The sequence below is a fragment of the Chelonia mydas genome, chromosome 5 (genome assembly GCF_015237465.2).
Source record: "Chelonia mydas isolate rCheMyd1 chromosome 5, rCheMyd1.pri.v2, whole genome shotgun sequence".
Taxonomy (NCBI): Eukaryota; Metazoa; Chordata; order Testudines; family Cheloniidae; genus Chelonia; species Chelonia mydas.
The window spans coordinates 74,059,533-74,075,337 of NC_051245.2; the positions used below are offsets into that span (position 1 = coordinate 74,059,533).

The following is a 15,805-nucleotide window of genomic DNA, read 5'->3' on the forward strand; positions in this document are numbered from 1 at the left end:
AGTTTAATGAAATCTAAATCTACAGCACTTCAGTAGGCTGTGGTCTAACTATCGGTGTGGACCGTGGTGCTGCACTCAAAAAGTTCCTTAGTGCGTGTTGATGTGCTGCTGTTTGAAAGAGTAATACATTAAAACGCACTAGGGTACTTTTTGTGTACCGCAGTGGAGTCCACGTGGACAGTGTGCAGCATGTTCTAGCACTGTAGATTTATACTTTAGCAGAGATGACACACGGGCCGGCGGGGGTTATATGCCCCTCCCCTCAGATATGCTGCTTGGCTTGTACTGAGCATGCTCAGTAACATCTGCTGAAGCTGCTGCCCTCACTCTGGGTCCCCACTGTCAGCAGATACGGCAATAAGTGTTTGTGTAGATGTGCCCTCAGGAACTGTATGGAATGTTATGAAATGACTCTAACTAATCCAGTAGAGCAGAGATGGGCAAACTACGTCTCGTGGGCCGGATCCAGCCCGTGCGCCTTTTTTAAGCTGGTCCGTGAGCTCCTGCTGGGGTGCCAGGTCGGGGGCCGCACCATGCGACTCGGCCCTGCTCCGGCACTCCAGCTGGGGCGCAGGTCGGGGGCCGCACCATGCCTAGGAGCCGGAGAAAGGACTTGCCACTGCTTTCGGGAGCCACTTGAAGTAGGCGCCACTCGGGGCCTGCACCCCTGAGCCTTTCCCCATGCCCCAGTCCCAGCCCCTATCCCCCTCCTGCTCTCCAAACCCCTCTATCCCAGCACGGAACACGGTCCTGCACCCCAAACTTCTCATCCCCACCTCCACCCCAGAGCCCACACCCCCAGCCGGAACCTGCACTCCTTCCCGCACCTTTGCTCCAGCCCTGATCCCCGTCTGAACCCCTCAGTCCCAGCCCAGAGCACCCTTCTCCACCCCCAAACTCCTCATCCTCAGTCCCACCCCAGAGCCCGCACCTCCAACCAGAGCCCTCACCTCCTACCACACCCCACCCCCAATTTTGTGAGCATTCATGGCCCGCCATACAATTTCTATTCCTTGATGTGGCTGTCAGGCGTAAAAGTTTGCCCACCCCTGCGGTAGTGTCGGACTGTTTACTCTCGTCCAAATAACTTAGATTGCCAGTAGAAATCAGCTGCAGTGTATCTCATTAATAACATACACCAGAAACCTTAGTGGCTGCAGGATGAGAAGAGACTGTGAAACATATGAGTATTGATTGATCAAGAATTTCTTTTTTGTATTCCGCAGTGAATGATCTGGGAGGTGACTCCAAAGGACATGGCAAAAGCTCCTCAGCTGCTGACAAAGTTGTTGAAGAAATAAGAGCGAAAGGAGGAAAAGCAGTAGCTAACTATGGTATGTAATTTTCCATAATAGATTTAATAGGGACACTTCATTTATGGAAATACAGTAGTACATTCAACTGTTACTAAATGAAAAGGTAACAGTTTGTGACAAAGGACTACTCCAATACTATTAGTAATTTAATTCATTCAATGAGGTAAAACGTTGTTCGGAGGCTGGGGGAGATGGAGATATAAAGCATCTTAAAATGAAATCTCTGATCGCTTTATTCACTTGAACTCTTGGCACTGGTATGCTGGGAGGGGGAGCAACCCCCACCCCAAAAAGGTAGTCTTTTCTGTGACTTAGCAAGCTTATCATTTAGCCAACATAGAAACTAGACTGCCTGTTTTTAGTGAGTTTCGCTTCTTGGTTTTCATGTAATGATAAAATGCTGCGCTGTTTGGCTTGTGCAGGAATTGCAGTGGTCTAATTGCCTGCAGTGGCTAAAATTTCATTTTACCCTATGGGGATTTCACATGAGCAGTTCACTTTTTCTTTTTAAATGTATCGCACTCTCTATGTGGTTATCTACATCCTAGAAGTACATTGTATACAGTAATATGTGGCTGTGTAACAAATAAATGATTTTATTTGGAGATCATATCACTGCCTGTTTTGTTTACAGATTCAGTGGAGGCTGGTGAGAAGCTTGTGCAGTCAGCCCTTGAAGCTTTTGGGAGGATAGGTACAACTATTAACTTGTTTGTTTGTGAATGCAAAGTCATCTTAAGCTGTGCAGTTAACAATTGAGAATTAGTGATAGCATGTACAGGAAATTCAGTGTAATTAAATTCAAGATTGTGGTGTTCTACTCTCTGTAGTCCCAAACAAATAAAAAAGCCATTCCCAGTAACTAGAAGTTAGCAGTTTGCTAGTATAAAAGAAAATTACAAGCTTTATCTAAGTAATTATTTTGAGCATTTAGAGTGTTTTATGGAAGGAACACTGTTCCTTGAATATGTATAAATGACAGTACATCTTTTTCTGTAAATAAGTGTTGTCCGGCTATGCCGGAAGAACGACAGGACACACTGGATGTGGTATAATTAGGCCGCAACTTTATTCCTAAATGTCTGGAAGTGCCCAGCTGATACAAGTGTATAGTGCAGGTAATTCCATAATCATTTAAACATACTGGGACGGGCTGCTGTCAGCTCTCCCTCTTTACCCATCTTGCTCCCAGCCAACCCACTGCTGGGGCCCTGCCACCCTGAATGAAGGTTAAAGGGGGGGCTATAAAGGAGGGAGGTGGTGTGATTCCCTGCCGTACCAGTCAGAGGAGCCCTGAATCTTCCCCTGTTTCTGTTTAAAGAATAACCCCTTGAAATCCTTTACCAATTCATTTTATCTGCTCACCGTCACCTTTCCCTATGGAGTACCCGCACCAAATATTGGCTCCATGATTACGTAATGAGTTGACATCATAGCCCAATCTCTGTTTCATGTTCATCCTAGCTAAGCTCCCAACCCCTTGTGGGGAAGGCAAAAAACCCCCATACTTTGCCTTGGCTAATCTGGCAGTGAGGGAAAAAGTCCTTCCCAGCCCCCGGAGAAAGGAGCGAGTAGTTTAATGCCCATAGTGGATCATGACACAACCTGCTATTTAGCTACTTCCAAGGATGGGAGGGTGGATGCTGTTCTGCCTGGTCCAGGTAAAAGAGGGCTTTTCCTGCACTGTCGTGGACCTAAATAGTCCCCCTGTCTCTTCCATTCACCTGGGGGGGTTGGTCAGCATCCCCACACATATCTGGTCTGAAGCTGCCGCAGCCAGTCATTCTTGCTCTCTAGCCATTAAAGGGGCCACACACTTTTTCCTACAAAACAGACAACAGTACCCACTCCATAATGTGCACTGTGGTCATTATGGATGACTTCTGTAGGGGCTGAATTTGTCAGGAATATATAAAAGTTTATTATAACATTGTCATCACCTCTCTTTTTACATAGGGAAGAACGGAACTCTGATTCCCCTTATGTCTCTGTTTTAAGGTAACATTAGGGTGACCAGATATCAAGTGTGAAAAATCGGGACGGGGGTAGGGGGAAATAGGTGCCTATATAAGAAAAAGCCGCAAATATCGGGACTGTCCCTATAAAATCGGGACATTTGGTCACCCTAGGTAGCATGTTTCTGCTCTTACACCATTTATTAAAGGGAGACCAATGGTTTAGAAATAATATTTCCTTGCGAAAATTTTTCGCTTACTATTATTTCTAGCAACACCTAATTATAACTGAAAGATTTGTGCATTTGACAGTATAATCAATTTCACAGTTTCCCTTGCTAATATGGTTCTTTCACAGAGAAACAGGAGGGTGAAATACATATTTATTTATTTTTTTAAAAAGAAATTTTAAGAGTCACAACATTTGTCAGGGAAACTTGGGAGAAGTTTTACAACCTGGAACTTATATGATTTAGTTTTTTGAACCTGACTGGCTTTAAAGGTGATTGTTGTTCCATTAATATAAACACTGAATGTGGTAACATAACAGAAGGTGAATTTATTTATACACATCACTCTTCATCTTCCCCTTCCAAAACAAACAAACAGAAGCCAACAAATGAGAATTCAATTCTCTCCAGTTTGCTGCTCCACTTAAAAATAAGCATATATCAGGTAATATGGTCCTTCAAGTTATTACCCAATTTTTGACCTTCCTTACAGGTCTTCTCTAAAGTTAGTTGGCAAATAATGGTTTGCAATTATTTATGGTTCCCCAGTAGATCTCCATTTCTGTGAAGATCAGTCCCCTCTACTTTATCACCAAGTTGTCCCCTCAAAGATTACGCCAGACACTTGCCTACTGTCATTGTAGAACACTACCCAAAATATTAGACCTACACCTTGGAAAACTAACACAGCAACCCAGATATCTTAGCAGTACTGAATCTCTGATAACCCATATTCTAGGCTGGACTGTCATTTCAGTTTATCATTATTCCAGGATAAAAGAGAACTTGCATTCCAAGACAGAAAAAATATACTTCTAAAGCATGGTGACTTGTTCCTTAAATCTTGATTGTTCAGCGTTCTTCTTTAAAACGGTATATGTAGTCTTAAAGGAAGTGGGTATCATTTCACTTTTTTCTTGGCTCTGTTTTATGTTTGCTTTTAATAACTTAGTCTACTCCACAATGTCTGTCTTGCCCTTTTGCTGAAAATAGTTCAAGGAAGCATAGTTCTGACTTGCTCTGGCAAATCTAAAGGACAGAATTATTGGCTCACATAAACAGAGAGCAAACTTTGATCTGTTTTCTTTTATCATGCTGTTTATTTTCTTATTGGCATGACATTATGTTGCTAGTCGTCTAATCCCTGATGAACAGAATTGAAAGAATGTTGAAGAGATTCATGAAGAGTTAAAGATGCTCAGTAACATTTGAGTAATTCTCTTTATTTTTGCCTTACCTTAGTGAAGAATAGACTGTTGTGGTGCTACAGAGAGTAAAAGGTCCCAAACGTTTCCTTAATTAATAAAGTTTGTGTTTTGCAAATGCTTGTCAGTATTAATCATTATCTAACTTTTTACACTGGCTGAGTACCTGGAAATGGTATTTGGTCAGAGCTGAGCAATGGATAAGAACAAAGGCAAATAAAACTCTACAAAGCATTAAGCTGTGTGTTAATTTTTCTTCCATTTCTTCATTTATCTTTTGCCCCCTTTTCCCACTTTTCTGTCTTCTGTTTTCATTCTTTCCTTTTATTTCCAGCCATTTCCTTCTTCCTACTGTTTTCTTCAATCCTTTTATTATTTTCCATCTTCTCCCTCTGTTTTCTCTCTATCTGTTCCATTTCCCCCTAAACTATATAGTTTTCCCCTTCTGTATATTTCTCTCTGCTGCCCTGATGTCCGCATTTCTTTATGCTGAGGGTAGCACGTGCAGGACAGAAACCTGGGCAGTGGGTGGTTCCGAAGCTCCCTTTCTTGCCTTATTGTTGGTTGTGTGGTCTGAGTTACATTACAGGCTTTCTGACTGTTTCTCCATGGTGCCACCCACTTTGAGTTCTGGAGTATTCCAGCTTTTTTGTTACCATAAATCATGTAATTCAGAATTTGTAGCAAGTAGCATCATTGATCTGGGCGGTCTCATCAGTACAAACTTTAGCGTGATGTCGCTGAGGTAGGGGGCTGGTTTATAGCACCTTCCCATCAGTGATTAGTGCTGTCACCTCAACGCCTGGGTCTACTTATGAGGCTTCACTGCAGCTTGTGGCAAACTGGGACTACATGTCCCAAAATACTTTAAAACATAAGGAAAGCCATGCACTTCCTAATTCTGGAACAGCCCTAGTCAGTATGAGTGAGTGACTATTTAACAATTATAACAAACTGCATGTGAGCGCCTATAACATAGATTTTGAAAGCAGGAGCAGAGTTAAAGAAGGTGCAGATTCATACTTGTTCATACTTAAAATGTTTTGTTTTTGTGTTCTTTGCAGATATTGTTATAAACAATGCTGGGTAAGTAAATATGAAGATAGCTTTTCGCCATTGTTGTACCATATTCTAATCCTTTTGTTTAAATACATGTTCACCTTCCTTTTTTGTTTTCCTGACCATGTATTTTAGGATTCTGAGGGACCGTTCATTTGCTAGGATAAGTGATGAAGACTGGGGTAAGTTGATTAACTTTGAAGTTGACTTAGTGTCTAGAAACCTAAATTTGTTAGTCTCTAAGGTGCCACAAGTACTCCTTTTCTTCACTAGTTAAGTAAATGAGAGTGTGAGGGGCACGGGTTGGGGGTGGGTCAGGTTGTACCTGACCTTAGAGATTCACGCTTGGCCTGCAAATCTCAGCCCCAAGATGCTTAATTCGTTATCAGCTTTCACACTGGGTCAGTGTTGCAGTCCACACTGGACTCATGCAAATGTCGCCCCCATCTCAGAAAAGAAAAAAAAAACACTCCTAAAACCAGACCTCCTGGTTCAGAGGCTGTCAGGAAAAACCCACATGGGAAACATGCACCAATTTTGCCATGTGGGAAAAATTCATTTGTAACCCCGAGAAACCCCTGAAACCCTCAGCAGCCCAGAAAGACAGGCAGTACCCAAAACCTATAACAAGGGAAGGGTGGTGTGAAGCTGCAGTGCCCAGTGGCAGTCGGAACAGGACATCAAGCAAATACCGCTCAGTGAAGTGATGGGAAATGAGCACCCAATTAAGTCCCCAAAAGACTACCAGTAAGAGGCAGGAACCGCAGAAAAAGAAGCCCTGGCTATGCTTAAGCACAAGGGGTCTGTGATACCATGAGCTGCATGTGCTAGAGGGGCTCACAGGACAAGAAGGGGAGCAGGAAGAAGACCAGCCTAATCAGTTCAAATGCCCATCCCATAGCATTTCAAAATGAATTTAAAAAAATACAGTGCAGATGTCCAGACTGTGGTCAAATTAGCTGAGTGTGAATGAAATGAGATGAAGCTCAATGGGCCTCTCCTTTTTTTTTTCTCGGAGGAAGTAGAAATTGCATATTTTATTTTGCCACAAAAGGGAAAATAATCAAATGTCTGTTCAATTAATTTGATTGTAGATATAATTCATAGAGTTCATTTGAAGGGATCATTCCTGGTCACCAGAGCTGCATGGAATCATATGAAAAATCAAAAGTTTGGAAGGTAAAACTGTATAAGGTTAATTCTTTCATCAGCAAACAGGAGATTGACACGAGCTTTCTGATGCTGCAGTGGATTACTTGATCATTTTTGCTCCCCTTTAGTCAATGGGAAGGAAATAATCACTTTGTGCCCAAATGTGTGAGGTTGACATCCCTTTGTTTCCTGCCTTCTCCTACACACACTCTGTGGATAACATCCGAACAACTTTTTTTTTTTTTTTTTTTTAAGTTATTTTTGTCTTTCAATAAACATCTCCAGATTTATTGTGAAGATTTGTGTGTGTGCTCTGCCTGGTATGTTCCCATAGCTGAAGTGGTGCCATCAGTTCACATTACATCCAGATAGATGTATATTTTTCACCTTTATATGTATTCTTTGTAATGATTGTCCTGGTGTTTTGTCAATCTGGCTGTTTAGTCCTATCCACCTAGAAGTTGAAGATTAAATTAGTTTGTGCTTCATTCTGTGACCAAAATGGCATTCAGTGGCTGAGTATGAAGTGAGAAGAAGAGATTGGTAGCAAAATATTTTGCCCATTTGATCACTTGTTGGGCATAATTTTGGGAATTGCATCCCTGTATATATGACATAATTCTTCTTTTGCTCTGTTTTGTAAATCACTTTGTTTATTGCCAAATGATGTTAGTGTTATTTACCAAATGTATCTTCACATAATGTGTAGAAACGTGTTACTTGCAGAATGTCTGCTTCTGTACAGTTTTTAGCTTTTTCTCACATTGACTCTCTTAACATAACCAAAGCACCTTTATTTGGACTGAAGATGGTGAAACCATGTCGATATAGCAATTTGGAATGATGTTGAGACAGATTCTTATCTCAGTTACGCTTGTGTTAACTTGGAGTGACTCTCGTTAAGTCAGTGCAGCTACTGTAGATGCACACTCCATGTAATTCAGATCAGAATCAGGACTGGTTATGGTGAGACTCATTTTTAACTGCTCAAAAAGGCAACATGTGTGTGGCACGCGTTAGGCACTGATTCAGCCAAGTACTTAAACTTGTGTCCAACTTTAAGCATGTGAATAGTGCTGTTGATTAGGTAGGGGGTAGGAGAAAACAGTTTTTAACTTAGCAAAATTTTCTGTTTGTCAAAGCTATTTTTAAAATGTAAAAATATCTCCATATGAAATATGTGGTTAAATGCAAACATACATTCCATTAGTACCCTCCCCGGTTCTTACAGAATAGTTGTTCCATTATGCCAGTGGTTGCAAGCTGCTATTTCTGTTCTAATATGGGACCAAATCCTGAGAGGTGCTGAGCACCTTTAATTCCCTTTGCATTACTGTTCACTATTTGTGCCATTTTTGGCATCACCCCAACACACAAAAAAAAATTGCTTCTTAATTATCCAAACGTTCATTTTGACATGTTGAGATGTTACAGAATTACCATTCTTATGGTTTCAGGATGTGTAATTGTCAGAAGCCAAAAATGGCTGCAACACTTAACCTGGCAACATCTAGAAACTGTTAATTTTCTGTTTTTCCTTCTCTTTAAGAATAATTATGACTTCTTCAGCTGCTGGAATATATGGCAACTTTGGTCAGGCAAACTACAGTGCTGCCAAACTTGGCCTTTTGGGTCTTTCAAATACACTTGCAATTGAAGGCAGAAAATACAACATCCACAGTAACACAATTGCACCTACTGCTGGGTCGAGGCTGACTCAGGCTATCATGCCACAAGGTAAGTAACTTGAGCTCTGTGAGAATTGAGTCTTTGAGAGTTGGAGCACAACCAGTTTTCTCACCAGTTGAAACATTCCATTCCTTTACACTTCTGAAACTCTTTTCTTGTCTATTTATAATAAATTATCTTTCCAGTTTCATGTGCTGTAAGGAAGTAAGACATCAGAAGAGAGCTCTAGCAGCCTTTATGATTCACTAGAATTATTTTATGCGCTGAAACTTTGTGACTGTGGCTTCATTCAGCATGCACTGAAATCAGTTGAAAGATCCCCATTTTGTTCAGTAGGTATTGAATCAGGGCTGTATTTGTGGTGTTTGCATTTATTGTAATATTACTGTTTGTTTGCAGTGTGGTACATGTTTCACAAAATATGGAGTAGACAAAACTGACCTGAGTAAATTAAAACAGGAGATGGGGGAAAGCAGATAAGTCTGACATAACACACAGCAACTAGCGGGATGCACCCTTTACATACCATATACTTACTTAAACTTGTACTGGATTATACTAATATAATAATATTTTAGATTGTCTGAAAGACTACACAGGAAAATGTTTTGAGAAGGGATTTGAAGAAGATGGTGAATAAATAAATGAAAAGATGAGGTCAGAGCTTTGGGTTGCTTGAAGTTTTTCTGATGCAGTTCAGTTACTTAGACTACTCTTGATAGTCTCCACATAAGAGAAAAGTAGGCAAAACTTGGAGAACTAAGAGTTATAGATTTTTAAGGCCAGAAGGGACCATTATGGTGATGTAGTCTGCAAAACACAGGCCATGGAACTGTCCCCAGAAGATGTACTACTTTGTAGTAATGTAAGGAACTGCGAGCCCAATTTTTAAACATGCCAGAAATTGGCTATTTATATCAGCTTTTAGATGGCTGTGGCAGGGTACGACTGACCACTGTGGTGCCTCTTGATGGCTGTCATGGGAATTAGCTCTGTTCTCTGTGGCGCCCTCCTCTGGTGATGCCTCGCCACTGTCGCTTTTGTTCCGGGACCCACGCATCCTCTTCAGTGACGCTGCCCTCTGGCTGTGCCACACTTTGTGTTCCCCACCTTCTGGGGGAATAGTCCAGCCGCTCCCTCAGTGGCAACTGCAGTCCATTGTCCCAGGACCACTTCCCATGTGGCTCCAGCACCCTTTTCTGTCCTTACCTCAGGGCCTCAGCCTGCAGGCCCTAGCAGCCAGCCAGGAGCTCTCTAGCTCCCCCAGTCCCTGCTTGCAGTACTGCTCTGTCCCAGGTGCTGGCGCTCCTACCTTCTTCTAGAAGCCTGGTCTTTTTCCCTCAAGCTCCAGTGAGCTACTGATCTCTGCTCTGCCCTCTAGTCCTTATATTAGCCTGCTGGCCCATGATTGGCTGCTCCTCGTAGCCCCATTCTAATTGGCTGCCTCCCTAGGGCTGCTTTTTACCCCTTTTCTGCCAGTGAGGGATAGCTGCCCCATCACAATGCCCAAGTACTAATGTTTTGTTTTGTTTATTTTTTTAAGTGCAGTGTTTTCTTTATTCATTTGAAAGTATGTCTCCTCCGCCCCCAGTAATATCTAGCTTTTTCCCTCAAAGCATTCAGAAGGAATCATCACATTCTCTTTAGGAACTAACAGTGTGCCAGACCCACCAGAACATAGTGTTTGAGGATGGAACTGTATGAAACCAATGCACGGCTTTTAAAATTTGGCATACATATCTTCTGAATCCTTCCAGAAGATCCAGTGGTGTCTCTTCTGACAAAGTTAGTCTCTCAAAAGTTGAATTGCCTTTATTGTCTCTCATCATTCTTTTGCAGAACTGAACTTATCGGCTGTGCCCTCCTATGATGATATTCACAGAGTTTAAGACTGGAAGGGACCATTACATCATCTAGTCTGACTTCCTGTATATTATAGGCTATGAAATTTCACCCACTTTACCTTGTATTGAGCCCTATAACTTGTGTTTGGCTAAAGCATACCTTCCAGGAAAGCTTCTAGTCTTGATTTGAAGACATAGAGAGAGAGAGAGAGAGAGAGCCCACTGCTTCCCTAGGTAGGCTTCTTCCAATGGTTAATCACCTTCACTGTTAAGAACGTGTGCCTTATTTCAGATTTGAATTTGTCTGGCTTCAGCTTTTAGCCATTGGTTCCTGTTATACCTTTCTCCGCTTAATTAAAGAGCCATTTAATATCCGTTTTTTCCTCCCTGTGAAGATACTTGCACACTGCAGTCATCACTCCTCAGTTTTCTTTTTGATATGTTAAACAGATTGAAAGACCTAAAGAGCTCACTGTAAGACAATTTCTTCAACCCTCAAATAATTTTTGTGGCTCTTTTTTACACTCTCTTCGGTTTTTCAACATTTTTTCTAAAATTTGGACACCAGAACTATACGCAGTAGTCTGTTGTCTATCTTACCAGTGTCTTATAGAGAAGTAACAATCATGTCCGTACTACTGCTCGCTGATTTGGAGCTCATGTTGAGTTTTGTCCACTATGAACCCTAAATACTTTTCAGAGTCATTTCTTTCCAGGACACAGTCCCGCATTCTGTAAATATGGCTTGTATTCATTTGCTCTTAGTTAGCCAGTTCTTAATCCATGTAATGTGTGCTTTTATTGATATTGCATAGTGCTAATTTTTTAATCAGAATGTTGTGCAGTACTCAGTCAAATGCTTTACCAAAGTTTAAATATATTACGTCTGCGTAGTTATCTGTATCAACCAGACTTTATCAAAGAAAGAAATCAGGTTAGTTTGACAAGACATTTTCTATAAGACCATGTTGACTGGCATTAGTTATATTCCTGTTCTTCATTGATTGAATCCTAGACCATCTTTTCCATTATTTGCGTGGGATTAATGTCAGGCTAACCAGTTTATACTTGTGTCTCTTGGAATTTTGGATCAACATTAATCCTCTTCTAGTCTTCGGGAATTTCCTGGGTATTCTAAGTCTTCTTAAAAATGAACATCAGTGGGCAGAGATCTCATTAGCGAAGTCTTTTAGGACCCTTGGGTGCAAGTTATCCAGGCTTCCTGGTTTAAAACAGGTTTATCACTAGTAGATGTTGTTTAATGTCCTCGATTACTGGAAAGTTCTTTATCATCCAGCTGTGATACAAATACATCATCCTTCTTCTTTCCAAATACTGAACAGAAATATGTATTGAACAGTTCTGCCTTTTTTGCATCATTATTAACAATTTTACCATCTTCATCTAGTAATTGGCCTATGATATTGCTGGGATTTCATTTGTTCCTGATGTACTTAAAAACTCCTTCTTACCAACCTTTGCTCTGCCACCTATGATGTTTTCCTTGATGTCGTTAGTTTCTCTTATCCATTTTGTGCACTTGATAGCTTCCAGTTTATAATGTTACCTATTTCTCCTTTTTTTCATTGTTACATATTTCTTTTTTATTTCTAATTGCTGCTTTTATTTATCCATTGCCTGAGTTTGGTCTTTTAGCCAGAGTTGCCCTTTTTCAGATTGTGGAACTAAAGATTTTAGGCCATCTAACAAACTATTCTAAAAGAACTCCCAATTTTAATTCACATTTTTCTGTCCAAGTTTTCTCCAATCAGTTTTAGTTATAATTTTCCTTAGCCTTGGGAAATTTGCCCTTTTTGAAGCAGTGTGTGGGCTTATACTTTATATATAATTTATTACCGATAAGAACTCTCCTTTGTTTGCCCATAATGAACGTAATTGGATCAGGATCACTGGTCCTTAGGCAATCACCAACTTCCAGTCCAGCGATTAATTCATCTTTATTTCCCACAGTGACGTCCAAAATCATTACCTCATGTGGGGTGCAATACTTTTGTGTTAGAAATTTATCATCTATAATTTTTAGAAAGTGTAACAATGTAATGTCTTCCAGATTGAAATCTCCCGTAACAACCTTTCTTTCCACAGATTACAGTTAGGTGCTTAAGGAATAATTCATCCTGTTCTCTGGTTTAATTCAGTGGTCTGTAACAGACCCCCACTAGTACCACATCATGGGCATTGTTAGGTTGTAAGTAACAAACAAATGAGAAGTGAACCAGTGCTGATTATAGTTACTCATTATTATAGTTATTCATTTTAGTCACGGGTATTTTTAGTAAAGCTCATGGACGGGTCACGGGCAGTAAACAAAAATTCATGGCCCGTGACGTGTCCATGACTCGTACTATATACCCCTGACTAAATCTTGGTGCTCTTGGGGGTGAGCAGCCTGGGACCCCTGCTGTTGCCAGAGGGTGGGCGACTGGCAGCAGCACGCAGCCTGGGACCCCTGCTGTTGCCAGAGGGCGGGCGACTGGCAGCAGCACGCAGCCCAGGACCCCTGCTGGTGCTGGAGGAGGGGCGACCGGTGGCAGCACGCAGACTGGGACCCCCGCTGGTGCTGGAGGGGCAGGCGACTGCTGGCAGCACGCAGCCTGGGGCCCCCGCTGGTGCTGGGGGGTGGGGTGGCAGCAGCACGCAGCCCCGAACGCCCGCTGGTTCTGGCGGGGGGGAGTGGGGCTGACAGGCTCCTTACATGGCTCCAAACGCTGCCTTCACCCCGAGCGCTGCCCATGGCCAATGGGAGCTACAGGGGCGGTGTCTGCAGGCTGAGGCAGCATGTGGAGCCGTCTGCTAGGAGCTGACGGAGGGGGATGTCGCTGCTTCCGGGGAGGCCCCGGAGCCAAGCGCCGCCCAGAGCCCTCATCCCCTCCCGTGCCCCAGCCCCTTGCCTTGAGCCCTGTCCCACACCCAAACTCCTACTGTTTCTGGGGGAGGGGTGCGCGGTGGCCAAGACTGCCCCAGTAGCGGCCAGTGCAGCTGGCCCAGGTGGCTGCCTTTGCTGCTCAGGCGGCCCTTAGGCCAGCCACACTGATTGCTGCAGAAGTCATGGAGGTCACAGAATCCATGACCAACTCACAGCCTTAATTATAGTTTGTCTTGTAGACTCCTCTTGATGTATCTAAAATTTATTCTGTTGTTCATTTTATAGTGGACTGCTTGAATTATTTGCTGTCTCCGAAGTATTGCAAGGCCGGTTTTTTTTAATTCATTTGCCCATTCGTTGTGTGTGGAAAGTTAATAAGGGTATTGCATTTTTAATAGGATGGCCTATGAATAATAGGCAGAAGGGTGTGTGTTTTGTAAAAATGTGTGAAACCTATTTTTGATTTTTCTCATCCATATATATCACGCTGAATGGAGAGGGAGATGATTGATTGCCAACTGCACAATTTTTCAGTTGTGTGTTATTTTAGTACTCCTTTAAATCAGTGGTCACCATCTAGTCAATTGTGATCGACCGGTTGATCCTAGAGGATCTCCCAGTTGATCGCGATCTCTGGTGGTGTAGTGGGGATGCCACTAAGGCAGGCTGCCTTCCTGCCCTGGCCCCACACTGCTTCTGAAAGTGGCCAGCGCAGCTCTGGGGGTGGAGGGCGGGGGTCTCCCTCCGGGCACTGCTCTTGCCTGCAAGCATCACCCCCGCAGCTCCCATTGGCCAGGAATGGGGAGCTATGGCCAATGGGAGCTGCAGGGGTGGTGCGTGCAGAGAGGGGCAGTGCGCAGAGCCATGCGCCCCCTAGAGGGACATGTTGGCCCCTTCCAGGAGTGGTGTGGGGCCGGGGTAGGCAGGGAGCCTGCCTTAGTGGCAGCCACACTGCACCACTAACCGGGAGCTACTGAAGGTAAGTGCTGCCGGCAGAAGGCCGTACCCCCCAGCCCTGAGCCTCCTCCCAGAGCCAGCAACCCAAACCCCCTCCTGCACCCCCAGCCCTGACCCCCCTCCTAGAGCCTGAACCCACTCCTGCACCCAAACTCCCTCCTAGAGCTTGCCCTCCTCACAGCCTCCCACCCCCTGTCCCAGGCTCAGCACAGAGCCCCCTCCCGCACTGCAAACCCCTCGGCCCCAGCCCAGAGCCCACATCCCCTCCCGAACCCCAACGCCCTACCCCAGCCCGGTGAAAGTGAGTGAGGGTGGGGGAGAACAATTGACGGGGCGGGGAGGGGGATGGCATGGGCGGGGCAAGGCTTTGGGGAAGGGACAGGGCCTCACGGAAGAGGCAGGGTAGATCCTAGGTTGCGCTTAAATTCAAAAAGTGATCTTGGCATAAAAAGGTTGGAGACCACTGCTTTAAATAGTCTATATTTATTTAGTTTGTAATCAAGAACACATTTTGTGATGATGTGCAGGGTAGGCAATCCCCATATACAAGAGCTGTGTACATTGCGAGTTTTTATTGGGGAAAAAATATAGACGGTGACAGTGGCTTGCAACACAACTGAGTAAATACCAGAGAAAAATAAAAGGAAGTGAACAGCCTGCTACAGCTGCCTTAATTCAGCCTGTTAATGCCAACTTATTTTTTTTAGAAGTTTGATAATGCTGATTTGCCCTGAAGCAGAGAATGCTTCTTTTCTGTCCTATTGGTCAGATATTGATGGAGTTCTGTCTGCCTTTGCCTTAGTGAAACAATTCTAAAAAGGGTATTATTTTTAAAAATATACCTTTTTTTGTGTGTCAGTGAGTGCCGAGGTTCCTTCCCCACTCTGAACTCTAGGGTACAGATGTGGGAACCCGCCTGGAAGACCCCCTAAGCTTATTCTTACCAGCTTAGGTTAAAAACTTCCCCAAGGTACAAACTTTGTCTTGTCCTTGAACAGTATGCTGCCACCACCAAGCATTTTAAACAAAGAAGAGGGAAACGTCTTCCCCCAAAATATCCCGCCCCCCCAAGCCCTACACCCCCTTTCCTGGGGAAGGCTTGATAATAATCCTCACCAGTTGGTACATGTGAACACAGAGCCAAACCCTTGGATTTAAGAACAATGAAAAATCAATCAGGTTCTTAAAAGAAGAATTTTAATTAAAGAAAAAATAAAAGAATCACCTCTGTAAAATCAGGATGGTAAATACCTTACTGGGTAATCAGATTCAAAACATAGAAAATCCCTCTAGGCAAAACCTTAAGTTACAAAAAGACACAAAAACAGGATTACACATTCCCTCCAGCACAGCTTATTTTACAAGTCATTAAATAAAAGAAAATCTAACGCATTTTCTAGCTAGATTAGTTACTAACTTTACAGGAGTTGTAAGGCTTGCATTCCTGATCTGTTCCCGGCAAAAGCATCACACAGACAGAACCCTTTGTCTCCCCCCGCTCCCCCTCCAGA

The 15,805-nt window shown here is 43.1% G+C and overlaps 1 protein-coding gene across 3 annotated transcripts in view; it reads left to right on the top strand.

Moving 5' to 3' along the window:
- The window catches only part of HSD17B4 (hydroxysteroid 17-beta dehydrogenase 4), a 128,801-nt gene that overhangs the window by 22,547 nt on the left and 90,449 nt on the right, over positions 1–15,805 (top strand). For 2 of the 3 annotated variants that reach the window (XM_037901600.2, XM_037901601.2), the window contains exons 3-8: positions 1,227–1,334; positions 1,951–2,010; positions 5,771–5,792; positions 5,901–5,947; positions 6,860–6,944; positions 8,467–8,654. In XM_037901600.2, the coding sequence (XP_037757528.1) occupies positions 1,227–1,334; positions 1,951–2,010; positions 5,771–5,792; positions 5,901–5,947; positions 6,860–6,944; positions 8,467–8,654 (510 nt within the window). Of the gene's footprint in view, positions 1–1,226; positions 1,335–1,949; positions 2,011–5,770; positions 5,793–5,900; positions 5,948–6,859; positions 6,945–8,466; positions 8,655–15,805 lie in introns of those variants that run through there. The other variant, XM_037901602.1, reaches the window with a different exon arrangement.